The 16,312-nt window shown below is 37.9% G+C and overlaps 1 protein-coding gene across 2 annotated transcripts in view; it reads left to right on the top strand.

Annotated features, from left to right (window-relative positions):
- Window positions 1–16,312, top strand: part of epb41l5 (erythrocyte membrane protein band 4.1 like 5) — a 51,423-nt gene that overhangs the window by 7,195 nt on the left and 27,916 nt on the right. For both annotated transcript variants that reach the window (XM_088352637.1, XM_088352636.1), the window contains exons 3-14: window positions 4,561–4,665; window positions 8,632–8,674; window positions 9,770–9,848; window positions 10,591–10,635; window positions 10,731–10,783; window positions 11,683–11,803; window positions 12,291–12,378; window positions 12,644–12,732; window positions 12,833–12,902; window positions 14,604–14,773; window positions 15,151–15,257; window positions 15,880–15,898. In XM_088352637.1, the coding sequence (XP_088208763.1) occupies window positions 4,561–4,665; window positions 8,632–8,674; window positions 9,770–9,848; window positions 10,591–10,635; window positions 10,731–10,783; window positions 11,683–11,803; window positions 12,291–12,378; window positions 12,644–12,732; window positions 12,833–12,902; window positions 14,604–14,773; window positions 15,151–15,257; window positions 15,880–15,898 (989 nt within the window). The remainder of the gene's footprint in view (window positions 1–4,560; window positions 4,666–8,631; window positions 8,675–9,769; window positions 9,849–10,590; window positions 10,636–10,730; window positions 10,784–11,682; window positions 11,804–12,290; window positions 12,379–12,643; window positions 12,733–12,832; window positions 12,903–14,603; window positions 14,774–15,150; window positions 15,258–15,879; window positions 15,899–16,312) is intronic.

The raw sequence follows: 16,312 nt of genomic DNA, 5'->3' as shown, positions 1-16,312 counted from the left end.
AAAATATTGCCGACAAAAATCGTGAAACATTGGGTGCAACGGGAATCGAACCCGGGTCGCATCGGTAAAAGCGCCAAATCCTAACCTTTAGACCACTAGTGAAATAGATGACAAGAAAAGTATTAGATCTAACCTCATTATCACACTATTTTTATTCAACATACTTGAGACAATTAAGAGAATGTGGAATACTAAAAGTTGCCCTTAAAGATATAAATGAAGACAAAAACACACGATGAGGGAAACAATATCTTGATGAATCAGACTTTGAAAGCCACTAAATAAATACATTGTAAATTTTATGTTAGTCTTGTGTTCATGATTTATGTTGTCAAGAGATGATTTTAATCATGACCCCGTCAATTCAGCAACGTTTGTCACTTGCGTTGCTTAGTTTGAGCTGAAAAAACGTGAAACAAAATTTTATACAGATTTTTAATAAACAATTAGTGGTGCTCGCTATACAAAAGAAAATACAGTGGTAAAGTGTAGGCCTTCTCACCGCTACTAGACTGGTTCGATTCCTGTTGCATTCAATGTTTTTGACTTTGGAGACGTTTATTGACTGATCTATAACTTCACTAATTTATACCACAAGTGAAGAGCCCAAAGGCTATTGTCTCAATTTCATGCACCTTAAAGTTTGGTGCGCCTTATGTATGAAAAATATGTGACAAAGACTATTTTGGAGGGCTGAGCCCTACTGTCAATGGTTGGAATTACGGCACATATTTCCTTAGAAATGCAGGTTGTTGTTTTTTTTGTAAAGGAAATTGTATTTGTAAAATGTGCGGGTGGTCAGGGCCCCTACAACAATCTAGTCAACCACTCAAAAATCTAGTCAAAAATAAATAACAATTATGTATATTCTGCCCTTGCATGGGTTTTTTTGCAGCTGCCCCCCTGAATACCCTCTCCCCTTGGCAATCGGTATAATAATGGTTTGTTGTGTGTTTTTTTTTCCTCTCAAGTATTTGGAGCAGTAGTCCAAAATGGAGTTACAATAAAGCCTTGAAGGTCACCTGAAGTCTGGTTAACTGTACCGGTCCAGCATTAAAGCTTTCAGTGACCACAATTACACACACAATCATATTAAAAACATAAAAATATTTGGTTTATTTTTTTAGACATAATTTGTTATACCTGCTTAGTCATAAAATGCCACTTTGTTTTTCCATTTATTTGCTAGTGGTTAGGTTTCATATGGAGTATACTGTATATTAAAAAAATATGTGGTTTTGATTGAGAGATCACAAGCCAAGCAATGGCATAATAACTCACCCACAAAAACAAAAAACAACCCAAAAACTTGAAATACTGTAACAAAGCGTGGTACACATGCTCACACACAAACACACCTGCACAATGAAGCCTTTGTATGCCCTCTCTCACTCTCCCTCCCGAGGGTACTCTAGGGGTGCAAATGCTTTTTCAGCCATGCCAACTAGCATAGGGCCGCCCCCCTTGAGCTGCACACTATGTGCGCAGGAGCAAACTTTTTTCACTGATGACGAGTCAAGTCCTTAAATTTATTACTTGGTATTACAAAAGGCGTGCAAAAAAGAAATAACAGAAATATTAACAGTAAATGCAGTGTTTTTTAATTATTTTCTGTTGCGCCCCCGATCGGAAGGAGAAATCTTCCTGTCTCCGTCTATCTTATCATCCATGTTAAATATTATTTACCGGTTAACTTGAGGGTCTATTTCACTTTGTGTCTACACTAAGCTCTGAGTGGAGGCGGAATATAAACAAAACACTCTGCCAAATAAGCGCCACTGCTCCCCTACTGTAGTGGAGGTGCAATCACACGTCACTCTTGGAAAGTAAAAAGAAAAAATCCTCTAGGTCAAACACACGATGAAGCCTTGCGTCCCACTATTTAGGAACTGCTGAGTTAATGCATGATTTAAAAAAAGAAACTATTACAATAATGAGTGATTTTATGGGAATATACAGCCATACCTCTCCTTACAAATGCTTCTACATAAGAACTTTTCAGGTTACGACCAAACTGAGCGTAAAAAAATTACCTCAAGGTACGAATTTTTTTGGGATACGAATAAACACACCAATACCGTGCGCGCTGCTTTTCGGCGCTCTGCAGTACTGTACCTAGAAACTCAACTTGTATGCGTAAGCGTCAGCATGCTCTTGTCTACTGCTTATTCTTTATGCCCACTTCCTCTTTGTGTCCACTTCCGGTCCCATTCACGCTCTGTAAACAGTTCTGTACTCTACTATATGCTAGTGATATGAAACATTAACGATGGACCCAAGAACGACATTCGGAAAAGTGAGTAGCAAGGAGAAAGGAAACAGAAAAAGGTTTTTCCGGGCATTGCAACAAAGCAGGAAATAATTGAATTGTATGAAAAGGATACGTATTTGTGATGTCGCCAAAATATATGTCCGTAAAACATCTACGATCGCCACAATTATTAAACAGAAGGAAGCGCTAAAATGTACGGCTCCTTCCAAAGGCCTCTTAGTTATTTTGAAGAAAAGATTGTAGAAAAGATTGAGAGATTGTTACTTCTGTGGATTAAGGGAAAATACATTACCGGCGACACGGTGACCGAGGCAATAAGAAAATATTAAAGACATCTTGGCAAAATTCCACGAAGTATCGGAATTGGTGGAACTTCATCACCCAGAAAAAGTTTTGACTGGTCGGGCTATTGCTCATTATGATGACGTCTGCCTCGCGCATTTCTGAGGGATTGTCAAAAGCCAGCTAAAGCAGCCGTCCTTTGATCACTTCTTAAAGAAACAGGATGCAAAACCCCTGCTGAAGACCAGTAAACAAGGAGGCCAGTTAAAAAGAGAATATTTTTCGTATTTCCTTTATTCTTTGATTTGTTTTTTTTACATTGTGTGCCTCTCGTTTTTTGTGTGGTATTGTAATTTTATCATGTATTTGTTCCATGTTCTGATGCTTTTTTTTTAAAATAATTTATTGAAAAAAAAAAATCATACTTTTTGTATTTCTTGGAACAGTCTAGCGAATCTACATTAAAAAGGCTCCTCTATTTAAAAAAGTTTTCATGTTACAAATGTACTTCTGGAACGAATATATTTTGTAAGTAGAGGTACGACTGTATTTACAAAATTACGGTATTTTCCGCACTACAAGGTGGTTTGGATTATCAGGCGCACTGCCCCAAAATAGTCCTTTGTCTTACATTTAAGGCTCACTGGACTACAAAGCGCATACAATTAAGATGGGCGCCGCCAGGATGTTAACCGAAGACACACTAAAGAAAATGCTGCCCCTACAACCCTAGTGGTTCAAGGATCCAAAAGAAGTCCAGCAGTTTTTCGTTTGCAACCTTTGCATATTTTATATACTATACAGTGTATATTAGTGTGATGATTGATCTATGTTGCTGACCAAGCTTGCACAACATAGCATGCATATGGGAATCAGAACCAGGTTGTGGTGCTTAGAACCCAGAAACTTAACCACTAGACAATTAGACCATTCCATTTTATCTCAGTATCACATTGTTTTTGCTCACGGGGCCAGAAATGAATTTTAGGGATTAGAGAATATTGAAAATTGTCCTGAAAGGTAGAAATAAAATCAAAGAAGCACGACAAAAGAAATTGTCTTTATTATTATTATTATTCGGCCAGTATCAACCATCAACATGATATCTACAGGAAATCATTTTGTCACGTGAAGCTATTGACGTGATCCGTCGCCTTCGATCGGCGCCGGGTTTTTAGACCCAACTGCTGTGTTGGGAGTCATTAGGTGTATCTGATGATGAATTAGACTTTGCGTTTATATCTTTCAGGAAGACTTTCTGTTTTATCCATTCTCTTAACATTTGTTTCCTATGCCACGAGTAGAAATAGTTGGAAAATGAGATAAAATCTAATACCTTTTCGCATGTCATCTGTATCACTGGCAGTCTAGTGGTTAATTATTGGCGCTCTCACCGCCACGGTCTCGGTTGCATACAATATTTTTGCGACTTTGGTCAATGTTTTTAAATTGGTCACTCATTGCACAGATTCGGTGGTGTACCGTAAAACCATGGTATCACAAACAAATAAATTTCCAATTTTTGCCACTTATAAGGCACACTTTCAACTTTCTGGCCAATTCGGGGTTTTTGGGTGTGACTTAAAGTTCGTTATACGTATGCACAAAGCTTAGAATGGCCACACAATGTCAGGTGATCGCATGGTGTGTTTAGTTTTCCTACCTCTCTCAGCTCCATGATGTCAGAGCACTTAAACCCAAGTTGCCATGGCAACACTGTCGCCATGCCTCAAATTTGGAAGACAAATGTGTGTGAGTGTGAGTTTGCATGCAAGGGAAAGATCTTCCAGTCCCAGGCTGAGCACAGGCAGTAACTGGTACAGCCTGGATGGAAACGGCAACTCCTATTCAGAAGAAGATTTACTCATACCTGTGTTCAGTGAAAAGCATCAACACAAAAAGAACTAATAAAAAAGCAAGACACGGGAAACAATTTGTGCACTGGCACGGATCAAATGAAAAACCTAACCACTCGTTCTCTTTCTTTTCCTGTGCGCTCTCATCAGAAAAAAGCCAAAGGTGAGGAGCTGTTTGACCAGATCATGTATCATCTGGACATAGTAGAAAAAGACTACTTCGGACTGCGATTCATGGACTCTGCACAAGTTCCGGTTAGACACATTTCATTATTGTTTTTTTAACACAGCTGCCATGTTGTTATCAACATCTATAAGGTTTTTCATGTAAAAAACAGGGTTCGCACGGTTGGTTGAAATCACTGAAAATACTTGAATATTATGTTGTGTTTTTAAGGTTTGAAAAGTGCTTGAATTTTGAGTGAGGTGCTTATAAATGTTTAAAATTCTTGCCTTGTTTCTCGAAAGTCTGACTAGAAGTCTGGCTAGACTACCCATTAAGTAAAGAAAAATAAAACAAGTCTGTTTAAAAATGACGCCGACAAGCCTGCTCTGATGGCTTTGCTTTGCCATTGCATTTCTTCTTCCCTCTTGCTGTCAGTAAGAAAAAGAACAAGCGGATTTGACACAAAATTGACCAAACAGACTGCAGCAAACAATGATTGAATAACACTAAATTTTTAATGGTAATGGTTTGTCCTTAAAAAGTGCTTTAATTTGGCCATTGGAAAGGTGTATGAACCCTGAAAATAGAATACAGTAGTACCTCTACTTACAAAGGTATTTTGTCTGGGAGTAGCTTTATAACCTGAACATTTCGTAAGTAGACACACATTTTGTATGTAAATGCACTAATCCGTTCCAAGCCCCGCAAAAGTACAGTTTGACATTTTTATTAAATCACAAAAGAGCATCAGAACATAAAACAAATACATGTAAAAATTAGGTTACCACACATTAAGTATAAAATGAAAGGCACAATGTAAAAACAAAAACTTAAAAAAAAAAAGATTAATATACCTTTTTGTCTTGCTTTTCTTGAAAATCTGATCCAATGACATCTGCTTTTCCGGCTTATAACAATCTGTCGGAAATGCGCGAGGCAGACGTAGCTATTGCCCGACTTCTCAACATTTTTTCCGGGTAAATGGTCTGCATTTATATAGCGCTTTTCAAGTCAATGAAGACTTCCCAAAGCGCTTTACAATGTGCTTCACACTTACCCATTCACACACACACTCACACACCAATAGGGAGTCAGCCATGTGATTCCTTTCGACAAATTCTGAGACTTCATGGAATTCTGCTAAAATATCTTTGAATTGGGATGATTGAAAGATGACTCCATCTCCCTAGAAACCCTTCTTTTTCTCGTTTGTAAACTCTAAACTGTAAAGTTGACACGAAGCGCATGCTGGGAGCATGTATGGGCACTGGTTGCCAGGAAGATTTCAAACAATAGCCAGTTTGTTTACGTTCGGGAAACTCGGCGAATAGCAATGCGTACTGTATTGTATCTTTGACCTTATAGACAATCTTCATAACAAAATGCAATATTTTCCCGTTGAGGCACTTCGTGACCTGAAACTTTTGTATGTAGAGACATTTGTAAGTAGAGGTATCGTTGTACTGTATACCAGTAATGAATGGACCATAGAGCTTAACCAAACTAAAAAAGTCCCATTCATACATCTACCCATCCATTAATTTTCTGCACCGCTTATCCTCACTAGGCTCGTGGGGGGGCTGGAGCCCATCCAGGCAACATTTGGGCAGTGGGCAGGGGACACCCTATACTTGGTGCCAGCCAGTCGCAGGGCATAGAAATGTCACTTCATAAACATTTGGTCAGATCCTGCCTAGATCAAAACCTGAATTATTTTCATAATGTTACGTGTGAGTCAAGTCAAGTCATGTCATGTTTATTCGTATAGCCCTTGATCACAAAGAGTCTCAAAGGGCTGCACAGATCAAAGACTATTGCAAACTACAGACTATTATGACACCGTCCCCTCATCTAAAACCTACATGAGGGCAAATGATACACATTCTGGGTGATTAATATATAGTTATCCCTCACTTCATTGCATTTCTAATAATTTACGTAGTTTCATCATGCATCGTGTACTGCAGCAGACAACACCCAGCAAATGCTATCCCGGGGCAGGTTTCTAAAGGCTGTGTGTGTTTTTGTGTTTGTTGGGCATAACTTTATGTGTTTGCAACTGTGATAGCCTGGTGTATGTTGTCAGTCAAACAATTGGGCTGCTGCACAAGTTAATGTGTCCACCCAAAACAAACTGCGAAGCACAGCAAAAGCTAGTGTTTTAGCGGCTTGTTACATTGAAAATAAATAATAAATGTATCAAATAAATAAGACTTAGAGGAAAGCGAAAGAAGTGCAACAAAACGCTGATCCCCACTGGGTGCTCCCTGGATTGTTAAGAGGTACCGGAAGAGACCGAAGCAGAAAAAAAGAGGCTATAGGTCAAGTCAAGTCATGTTTATTTGTACAGCCCTTAATCACAAAGAGTCTTAAAGGCCTGCACAGATCAAAGACTATTGGAAACTACAGACTATTATGACACCATCCCATCATCTAAAACCTACATGAGGGCAATAATACATATTGTCAACATAAAATATAGGTCATTCATATGCAATAGAATAGAAGTGTGTTTTAAGCTTAGATTTAAACATTTCCACTGAGGTTGCAGAGCATTCCACAGCACCAGGGCCCGGTTGGAGAACGCTCTCGAACCTGTGGATCTCTTCTTGGCTCTTGGGATCACTAGTAGACCAGCGTTTTCAGAGCGAAGGCTCCGGACCGGAACATGGGGGAAATTAAATCTGAAAGATATGAGGGAGCAAGTCCATGCATGATTTTGTATAATACCAACAGAACCTTAACATCACATCTTAAGCTAATGCCAATGCAGGTTAGCTAAAATCAGGGTAATGTGATCAAACTTTCTTGTCTAGTTAAAAGCCTCGCTGCAGCATTTTCTGGTGCACATGAAATTTTTTTTTTCCCCCTTAACGCTCATTTTTCATTGACAAAAACGACATGAAAACTTTGAAGTAGAATCAATGTGCCTTTTCGGGCAGGGCAAAAGCAGCAAACAAAAAACAATTTTATCATTAATTTTGGCTAATTTAAATAGACCTTAAATTGAACAATAAACTCAACTTAACAAACTAAAAAATTGTTACAAAAATAATCCATTTCAAAAAGTTTAGAAAATAATAGAAAATATTAGCTGTCCTTGAATCAGTTTTAGCACAGCTACAAAAGCAAAAACAGCTAATTATAGCTTGCGCTTACCTATTCCCTTTGGGCACATGATTATGTATTTTATCATTGTATTGTACAGCTGTTTATAAGGAGCACCAAACAAACATGTTTTCCAATAATCTAAAGTTGTGCTTTATACAATTAAGAATTTAATATGTTTTGTACACCACTCCATCAATTACACTGCCTGTTGTGCAGAGGTTTTTTGAATATCATTTCCAGTTTTGAAATCAAATAAACCTTCCACAAATCTCACGATTGAGCAAATTTGTAAATGGTTGATTTTTGAATGGTCAATTAATCAAATAACAGTTCTTTTATTAACTACTGTGTTGTATATTCATTATATTTTCAAGATCGGGACTTTTCACTGCGTGATTTTTTTTTTAAGTTCACCCAAGAAATCAGAATGACATCCAACATCTGGTCATCTTTGGCTAGCATAATGAGATCTGTTTCGGCATTCTTGTCAGTTTAGAGGCTCGTTTTCAGTGGTCGGCGCACTGTAACCCCGGCTTTTCGCTCCGACGCCTTACAAATGCCATAAAAAGGGGGCGAGAGATTTAGCAGAGGGGAGGGACACACCATTGAGGGCTGGTGGTAGTCTGAGGAAAGCAGGAGAGACGGCCTAGGGGAAGAATGCGGGGGAGAGCACGTTCCTCGCTCTTTGACTCACTTGCACATGCTCCATCACGGTCGGCAGCTTTTCCTCTCCTGAGTTCCACCAGGCCTCGCAGAGCCTGCGAGTCTAGCACAGAACAAAGCAGAGAGGCTGCGTGGGAGGAGCTTGGGTCAAGTTGAATCCATACATTTTCTTGCCACTTCATTAGTTACTTACACACATTTATACAACTTGTAAGTTCAGGTTGCAGATGACCTTTTGTGACACTAACATCATTTCACAAATTTTTGTTTTTATCTTTCAGCACTGGCTCGATGTCACAAAAAGTATTAAAAAACAAGTGAAAAGTAAGTGAACTTGACCCATCCTCCTTTACCTTTTTCATGGTTTGTATTTTGGGTGAAGTGGTTGTAAATTGTGAAGTCTGCTTGTAAATGGGATTAGTTATCAAGGCATTGTTCTATGAAGCACCGTGGGCGCCTACGGGTTGTGCTCAAGAGGACAGGTGCATGCTACACCTAAACAGGGCACTATAAAATGTGTATTAGGGCAAGGATTACGGAACAGTTATGGACATCTATTATGGGCCATGCAAAACAAATTAAGATGGTGTTTCCCATTGGTAAATTGTATTGGAAATAACTTCCTGCAACTGAAAAATGTAAGTGACATTTTATCTATCTGTCTATCTATCTACCTTGGTCATATCCCTCAAGAGGGGTGACCGACAGCAAGACACACACATACAATAACAAAGAAAATAAAAGGGAAATAAATAGCAAAAAAACACCCAAAAATATTTGGACCATGGCCAACCCAAGTGCCCAAACACCCAAACAAGTTAGGCACCTCGGCACCCAAGTTGGTCATGCTTCTGTCCCTCCAGATGAAATGGGACACCAGAAAGCGGCCATGTCCCCCGGGTCAGGGTGACACAAGGCACTCTTTTGTTCAACAGCAGGGCCCGACAGCTTTCACTGGTTTACCCCTGCCGCATCAGACAACAAGGCAAAGTGACATTTTACTGTTATTTTATCCAAAAATATTTACACATGTGTTGTTCGGATCCTCAAATAGATTCAAGATTTACAAGATCTAAAAATCGTGTCTTGATAAAAGCACACGAAAGATTAAAAATCACATTTGTAAACTCAGATATATATTGTACAGGGGAAATTCAAAAATTGCTTTTATAAATCCTTGAAAAGTGCTTGATTTTGGCCATAGAAAGGTGATCAAACCCTGCTTCTTGCTTAACATGAAGCGTTAATTTTTATTGCCGGTCTTATGAGCAAAAGCTAACATGTTTTTATGAATTCAACACATGTGTGGAAAAAGTATCGCTTTTTTAAGTTCATAATATTTGGGTATCTAGGCATTAAGATTGTATCTAGGCATCAAGAATTAACCTTTTATTGTTTGATGCCTTTGACATCTTTTAGTTGGTCCGCCGTATTGCCTTCACCTGAGAGTAAAATTCTACTCTTCTGAGCCCAATAATCTGCACGAGGAGCTTACCAGGTGAGTTAATTATTCTGACTATTTTTGGATTGACATATTTTAGAAAAAAAAAGTTTTTTAAAAGTGATCAACTTGAATTCAGTGGGTTTTATTTTCTTTTAAATGTTGTCCAACTTAAACTTAGAGTTTTCTTCTTTTACTTCATCTTTTCTTCTTTATACCTTTGGCTCAATATGATTTTCCCCAAAAGAGAGTCTGTGCCAAGTATGTAGTGGCCAGAGCTAGTCAGTACAGTAAAAAACTTGTCTCAATAGTTTTCATTCATCTATTTTTCGAGATTGTTTATTTATTTGATATTCTTTTGGGTGGTGTGTCATTTATTTATTTGTGTAGTATAAGGAGTAGTAGAATTCTGTCTGTTTTCGTCATAATCTTGATTTGTTTTTGTAGTGTATATTTTTATACATGCATTCATAATGACGATATGTTTCCAGCGTGCAATCCACTCAAATGCATGTTTTTGTTATATTTTAAATGCATTGTTACTACAATCTGGTTTGTTTCATCACAATTAATAAAAAACTACAAATGTTTCAGTGCGCAGAAAGAAAGAAATGAAAAATTAATATTTTGGTTTTCAAGAAATGTTTTTTATGTAGTTTTCCAAAATTGTTTACCTAATATTATTATTGTTATTCAACTAACAATCTTAGACACATTAGGTCAAAATTGAACTGCAAAAAACTGCAGACATTATTTGTTACTCTTTATTTATTACTTGTCACACGTGTTCTTTTTCCAGATATTTGTTTGTGCTCCAGTTGAAACAGGATATTCTCAGTGGAAAGTGAGCTGTTTCCCTGCATCAGGATTAAAGCACTAATACATTTTTTTTGAATGCCCGTTTTTTCTGAATCTTACTGATCCTCTCTTCAATTTCAGGCTTGAATGCCCATTTGAGACAGCAGTGGAGTTGGCTGCCTTCTCGCTACAGGGTAAGTCAGCTAAAGAGGAATTTTTTTTTGTCCAACTAAATTGAATGTGGTTTGGGGCTTTTACCAATAAAAGCCTTTGTTTGCTTTCAGTTGGATGATGTTGGCCCACATTCCATAATGTTTGTTCACAGAGGTTAAAACGTTTCGCCATCTTGTCCAAGGGCTGTTAGTAATCCCCTTGGTATTTTTAAACTGGAGTGCTTTTAAAAAATGAACCCATGTGTCATTCCCACGTGGTTTTGCTTACCTGACGGCGCATTTTCAAATACATGACTGTTTGGTCTCTCATTTGCATAAAACCTGATATTTAAACAGGGGTGTGTACACTTTTTATATGCACTTTAGCGTATTGTTGAGCGTTTTGTGTGAATACCCTGGATGAGGGAACTTAGTAACCAAGATACACATGCACACATAAGCACACATGCTTCCAGAGTCACTGTAGGGTAAATGCCAGCTCATTAGTGCTCAGTCCTCTTCAGTGGCCTCCTAATCCAGCAGCCTTTCTGTCTTTTCCCCTCTCTCCATCTCACTGTTGAGCTTCCTCTTTTTCGCATTCTTTTAAAAGTAGGAAAAGAAAATGATTAGTTTTTTTCACTCCCCTTTACTTTTGATGAACAACTTCCGATCCATGTTTCAAAGTTTAATCAACATCCCTTCTTCCTTCCTCCCTAGATAAGAGGCGTTGATCCCCATTTGTTTTACTCTCAACACATTTGGAGGTTATCCTCCTATGTATGCTTTCTTCCTAAATCTGTGATCTTCTGTCTTCTTTAAGATCTATATTAAAATACACTAAATGTTGAACAACACAATTAATCATTGTATGTACATTTTAATATTTTTACCTACATGTATTAGATGCAGAGGAAACTGATGGATGTGTGTCGTTTTTCTAGCGGAGTTAGGCGATTGTGACCCACTCGAGCACAATCTGGAGTTGGTCTCAGAGTTCCGATTTGTCCCCGAGCAGACTGAGGATGTGGAACAGGCCATTTACGATGCTTGGAAGGAGTGCAGGTCAGTTGGGCTTTCTCGAAAGTTACATTCAATTATTTTATTCCGTACAATTAAATTGTTATAGAGTAATTCCTCATTTTGCGTTCCCCAAAAGTGCCGTGATAGTCACAACCTGCAAAATTAAAACTTTCTATTTGATAAATTTATTATTTATTTTTAATGTAACTAGCTGCTAAAACACTAGCTTTTGCTGTGCTTTGCAGTTTGTTTTGGGTGGACACATTAACTTGTGCAGCAGCCCAATTGTTTGACTGACAACATACACCAGGCTATCACAGGTGCAAACACATAAAGTTATGTCCAACAAACACAAAAACACACACAGCCTTTAGAAACCTGCCCCTGGATAGCATTTGCTGTGTGTTGTCTGCTGCAGAACACAATGCATGAGAAACTACGTAAATTATTAGAAATGCAATGAATTGAGGGATAACTATATATTAATCACCCAAAAAATGTAATATGCATTCTATTTCAATACATACAGAGGGCAAATGCCAGCACAGGCTGAGATCAACTATTTGAACAAAGCAAAATGGCTGGAAATGTATGGTGTGGACATGCATATGGTTCAGGTATGTGACACAGTAACATAATTTTGTTAACGACATTTGGATTTGAGTGTATCTCTTTTGGAAGAAACATGGCACATTCTTGAATTCATAATTTATGTGTTGTTACTGGTCGTGTTGTTTCTTGAACCTGCTCCAAACTGTGCGTTTTAGAATATGGTTTAAGCATTAAAAAGGTATTCAAGTTGATAAAATCATTCCTGTATATTCATTCCCCATGTTTTTTCTTTGTTTTGTTTCTTTTAACCCTCCTTGCTTCAACACACAGGCACGTGACGGTAATGATTACAGTCTGGGTTTGACACCCACTGGTGTTTTGGTGTTTGAGGGACAAACCAAGATTGGCCTATTTTTCTGGTATGGTTGACTATGACCTAATTTGTTTGTCTGTTTAGCCTCCAATGTGATTGCTTACTTTCATCCTACTTTGTATTTGTGGTTCTCTTGCTGTTTGTAGGCCCAAGATCACTAGGCTGGATTTCAAAAAAAGCAAACTGACTCTTGTGGTTGTGGAGGATGATGACCAGGTAAAAATTCACACACACACGCACACAAATCATTTCCAAGAGTTAATTGTGAAAAAGGATAGAACTGTAAAAGGTGAATGGGAGAGCAGCAAATCTTGGAGACCAAATGTGTCATGGGAATGCAACAAATTGATTTGGGAGCAACTAGCTTCCTTTATTGCTACAAATCAATTTTCCTTTCCAGATTCAAAGTTTTTTTTAGTTCTTAATTTATGGAGTATAAATCCTTGCATACTGCACCAAATCCAAATCATACTACTGTGAGTCCTTGATTGTTTGATATTGAATGTCTTATGAAATCACACTTATTACATCCTCACTTTGTTTATTATATATATTGTGCCTTTAAAATTACAGAAGTATGTTGCTAGTTTCTTTAACTTCCCCAAAACTTGATTTCCTAATAAAAAAAAGAATAACATTTTTCTCTGTAGGCTTCCTGTCCCTAAATAAAAAATGAAAGCGAACTTGTTGTTAGGTTGCCCAGAGGCAAGTGTATATGTGGGAGCAGGAGAGCTTGTTTATGTCCTTCTTGGAGGTCCATGTGGGAGGTTAATAAAGAAGCCTCCTCTCTGGTATTTCTGGTATGCATTATCCATGCTCCCTGCCACCCAAACACACAGGCACACAAGATGTACACACTGCACTGGCCTTCTATCTTTGCCCCTTTCGGACAGTTAAATAATGTACAATTTCCTGGTCAATACTTGTATTAATTCATTCTTGCATGGTGTATCACCGTACATTAGACATTCTGAGTGAACGAGCCAACTGCAAATATGGTACATCTCTGCACGACTTGTGCCTTATTGTGTTGTGTCTGAATCACAAGTAGGTAGTTTGTCAAAGTTTTTTGCAGGGAAATTAAAATTCAGAAAATTCAACTGTAGTCACGTTAACTGGAGCTAAGTGCAGGGGTTCTTTCGAAACAAAAGTGTGGATCTGACCTCACTTTTGTTTCAAGTGCTGATAAGGTTGAGTAATGAACGTTCTGGCCTCTTTTATCATTAAATGACAAGGCGGGAACTCTATGCAGAGGACGTTGGTTCAAATGAGTTGGAGATTACCTACTTCCTGAAAAGCAAACTAATGAAGCAAAATAATGATGATCGTACTAAATATTATAACATCTTTTATTGATTACTTCTGTTTTGCCACTTTGCTTGTTGGAAGAAGAGTAATTCACGTTAATGGGTATTTAACACGTGTTACATATTTGTTATTTCAAACATTAATTTCCGCGTTCACGTAGCGCATTTGATTGTGAAGTGTAAATTAATTCACTCTTGCTAAATATTCCTGTTTTCATAACTATCCATGGCATCATTTAATAATTAACATATACAACCATATGTCCTCTGTGATGATCACCAATAGTAAATATAAATTATGTTTTCATTTCAAATGTAGAATTGTTATCTATAAAAACAAAGTAAATATTGTTTACAACTAGATTAGACATGGCCCTCCAGGATACTCACATAATAAAGACTTAAAAGATAAAAGTAAGATAAGAAGAATGTTAACCCCCCCCCAAAAAAAATATCTAAAATATGGATCATGTATTACATCATCTGAACAAATCGCAAAGACCCAACATGACATTTTAGCGGTTGTCAAGGACTGTTTGAGTACCCAGGTTGTTGTTTTTTTTTTTAATCAGCCTTTTGTTCCTACTGAAATCCAATCCATCCTATCCAGGGCAAAGAGCAGGAGCACACCTTTGTCTTTAAAATGGATCACCCAAAGGCCTGTAAGCACCTCTGGAAATGTGCAGTGGAACACCACGCCTTCTTCCGCTTGAGGGGGCCCGTACAAAAGAACACTGCGCGCTCCAGCTTCATCCGCATGGGATCACGATTCAGATACAGGTAACCCAGAAACTGAGTTTGAGTTCAGTGGCTGGAAAAGTTTATCTCCAAGTCACCCTACAGAGCATACGACCACTGAACTGTTACTTTCAGCGCAACCAATCTGTTCCATGTGTCTATGTGTTTGTATAAACATTACCCAGTCAGATAAAGCACTGGAAGTCATGTTTGCTTTAGTGGAGGGCTTGATGAGTTTGTTTGTACTAGACATTTATCACTCAAATGGTTTCAAAGTTCAGCTAGGGTCAATTTTGTATATATAATTCCAAACAGTTTTTTTATAAAAACGCTTTGAGTGTTTTGGTCGGACGATTGACCCTAAAAGGACAGTACACTTTTTCTGCTCTGATAAGTTGAAATGTGTTTTGTGTGACCAGTGGAAACACAGAGTACCAGACAACAAAGTCCAATAAAGCCCGCCGGTCAGCCTCCTTTGAGAGGAGGCCGAGTCGACGCTACTCTCGGCGAACAATGCACAACAGAGGTGAGTTTGCAGTTGACATCCTGCGTTTCTATCTGGTAAAATCCATTTGCAGTCTGGTAAAATCAACAAAATGATCCTTCAAAATTGTCCTTCATCAGCTGCAGTTAGACGTTAACTTGCACCGGTCATTGCCTGAAATGTCAATATAGGAGCCGTCAATAATTGACAGTACGAGAACTGGTGTACAGAAGGGAGTCAGTCCTTCAGTCATTGACATTAAATAGCTTTGGGTGCTTAAGTTCTTATTTTTTCAGTTTTTACGGAAGATTATCAATTTTTCGCATTTCATAATAGGAAATATTTGAATTTGTTTCGGAAAAAAACAAGGTCACAGGTCCATAGTCTTTTGGAATCTTTACCAAATTTGCAGATTCTGAACTCATCAATATATACCTGTTCATCAGGCATTGACCTCAATCTTTGTTTAAAATGAGTATAAGTCAGCTCATTTAAGGAACACTATATATTGCTACTATAGGAATTTCATGACTTTCCAAGGGACATTTAACTGAACATATGTGAATATATTTATGCAACATTGTTTACCCTTTGCCCAACTAATTTCAGATGCAGCTCTGTTGTAGCACCTTTTGATTCCATCATTTTTGTTTTTGTTTTGCAGGACTCTTCCATCCTCAAGAGTGAGTTAACTTTTTTTTTTTTAAAATATAGTGATTGTAACCGATTAAATATAACTTGATTTGGCTATAAGGGTAAGTGAAATAACTACGCTAAATATGGGTGACGATACCAGCGCGGATTTAAGGTAAATTGCTCACGGTTATGGCCATTTATAGCCAGGGTCCTTACAGGTGCTTGAAATCATTAAAAATAATTGAATTCTAATGTTTTCAAGAAATTAAGAAAAATGCTTGAATTTTAGGTGAAGTGCTTGTATTGGGTGAATGCTTGAAATTGTTGCCATGTTTCTCAATATGTCTGCTTAAAAATAATGTCAACACTGCTCTCTGTTGGTGTTGTTTTGGCATTGCATTACTTTTTCCCTGGTGATTAACTGCAGCTAACATTAGTTTTTATGGGATTTTCCTATCACT

The sequence above is a fragment of the Urocampus carinirostris genome, chromosome 14, assembly GCF_059441175.1.
Source record: "Urocampus carinirostris isolate Australia breed hairy pipefish chromosome 14, RoL_Ucar_1.0, whole genome shotgun sequence".
In the NCBI taxonomy this organism is placed as follows: domain Eukaryota; kingdom Metazoa; phylum Chordata; class Actinopteri; order Syngnathiformes; family Syngnathidae; genus Urocampus; species Urocampus carinirostris.
Note: the sequence above shows the minus strand (reverse complement) of the source record. Positions and strands in the feature narration are given on the sequence as shown.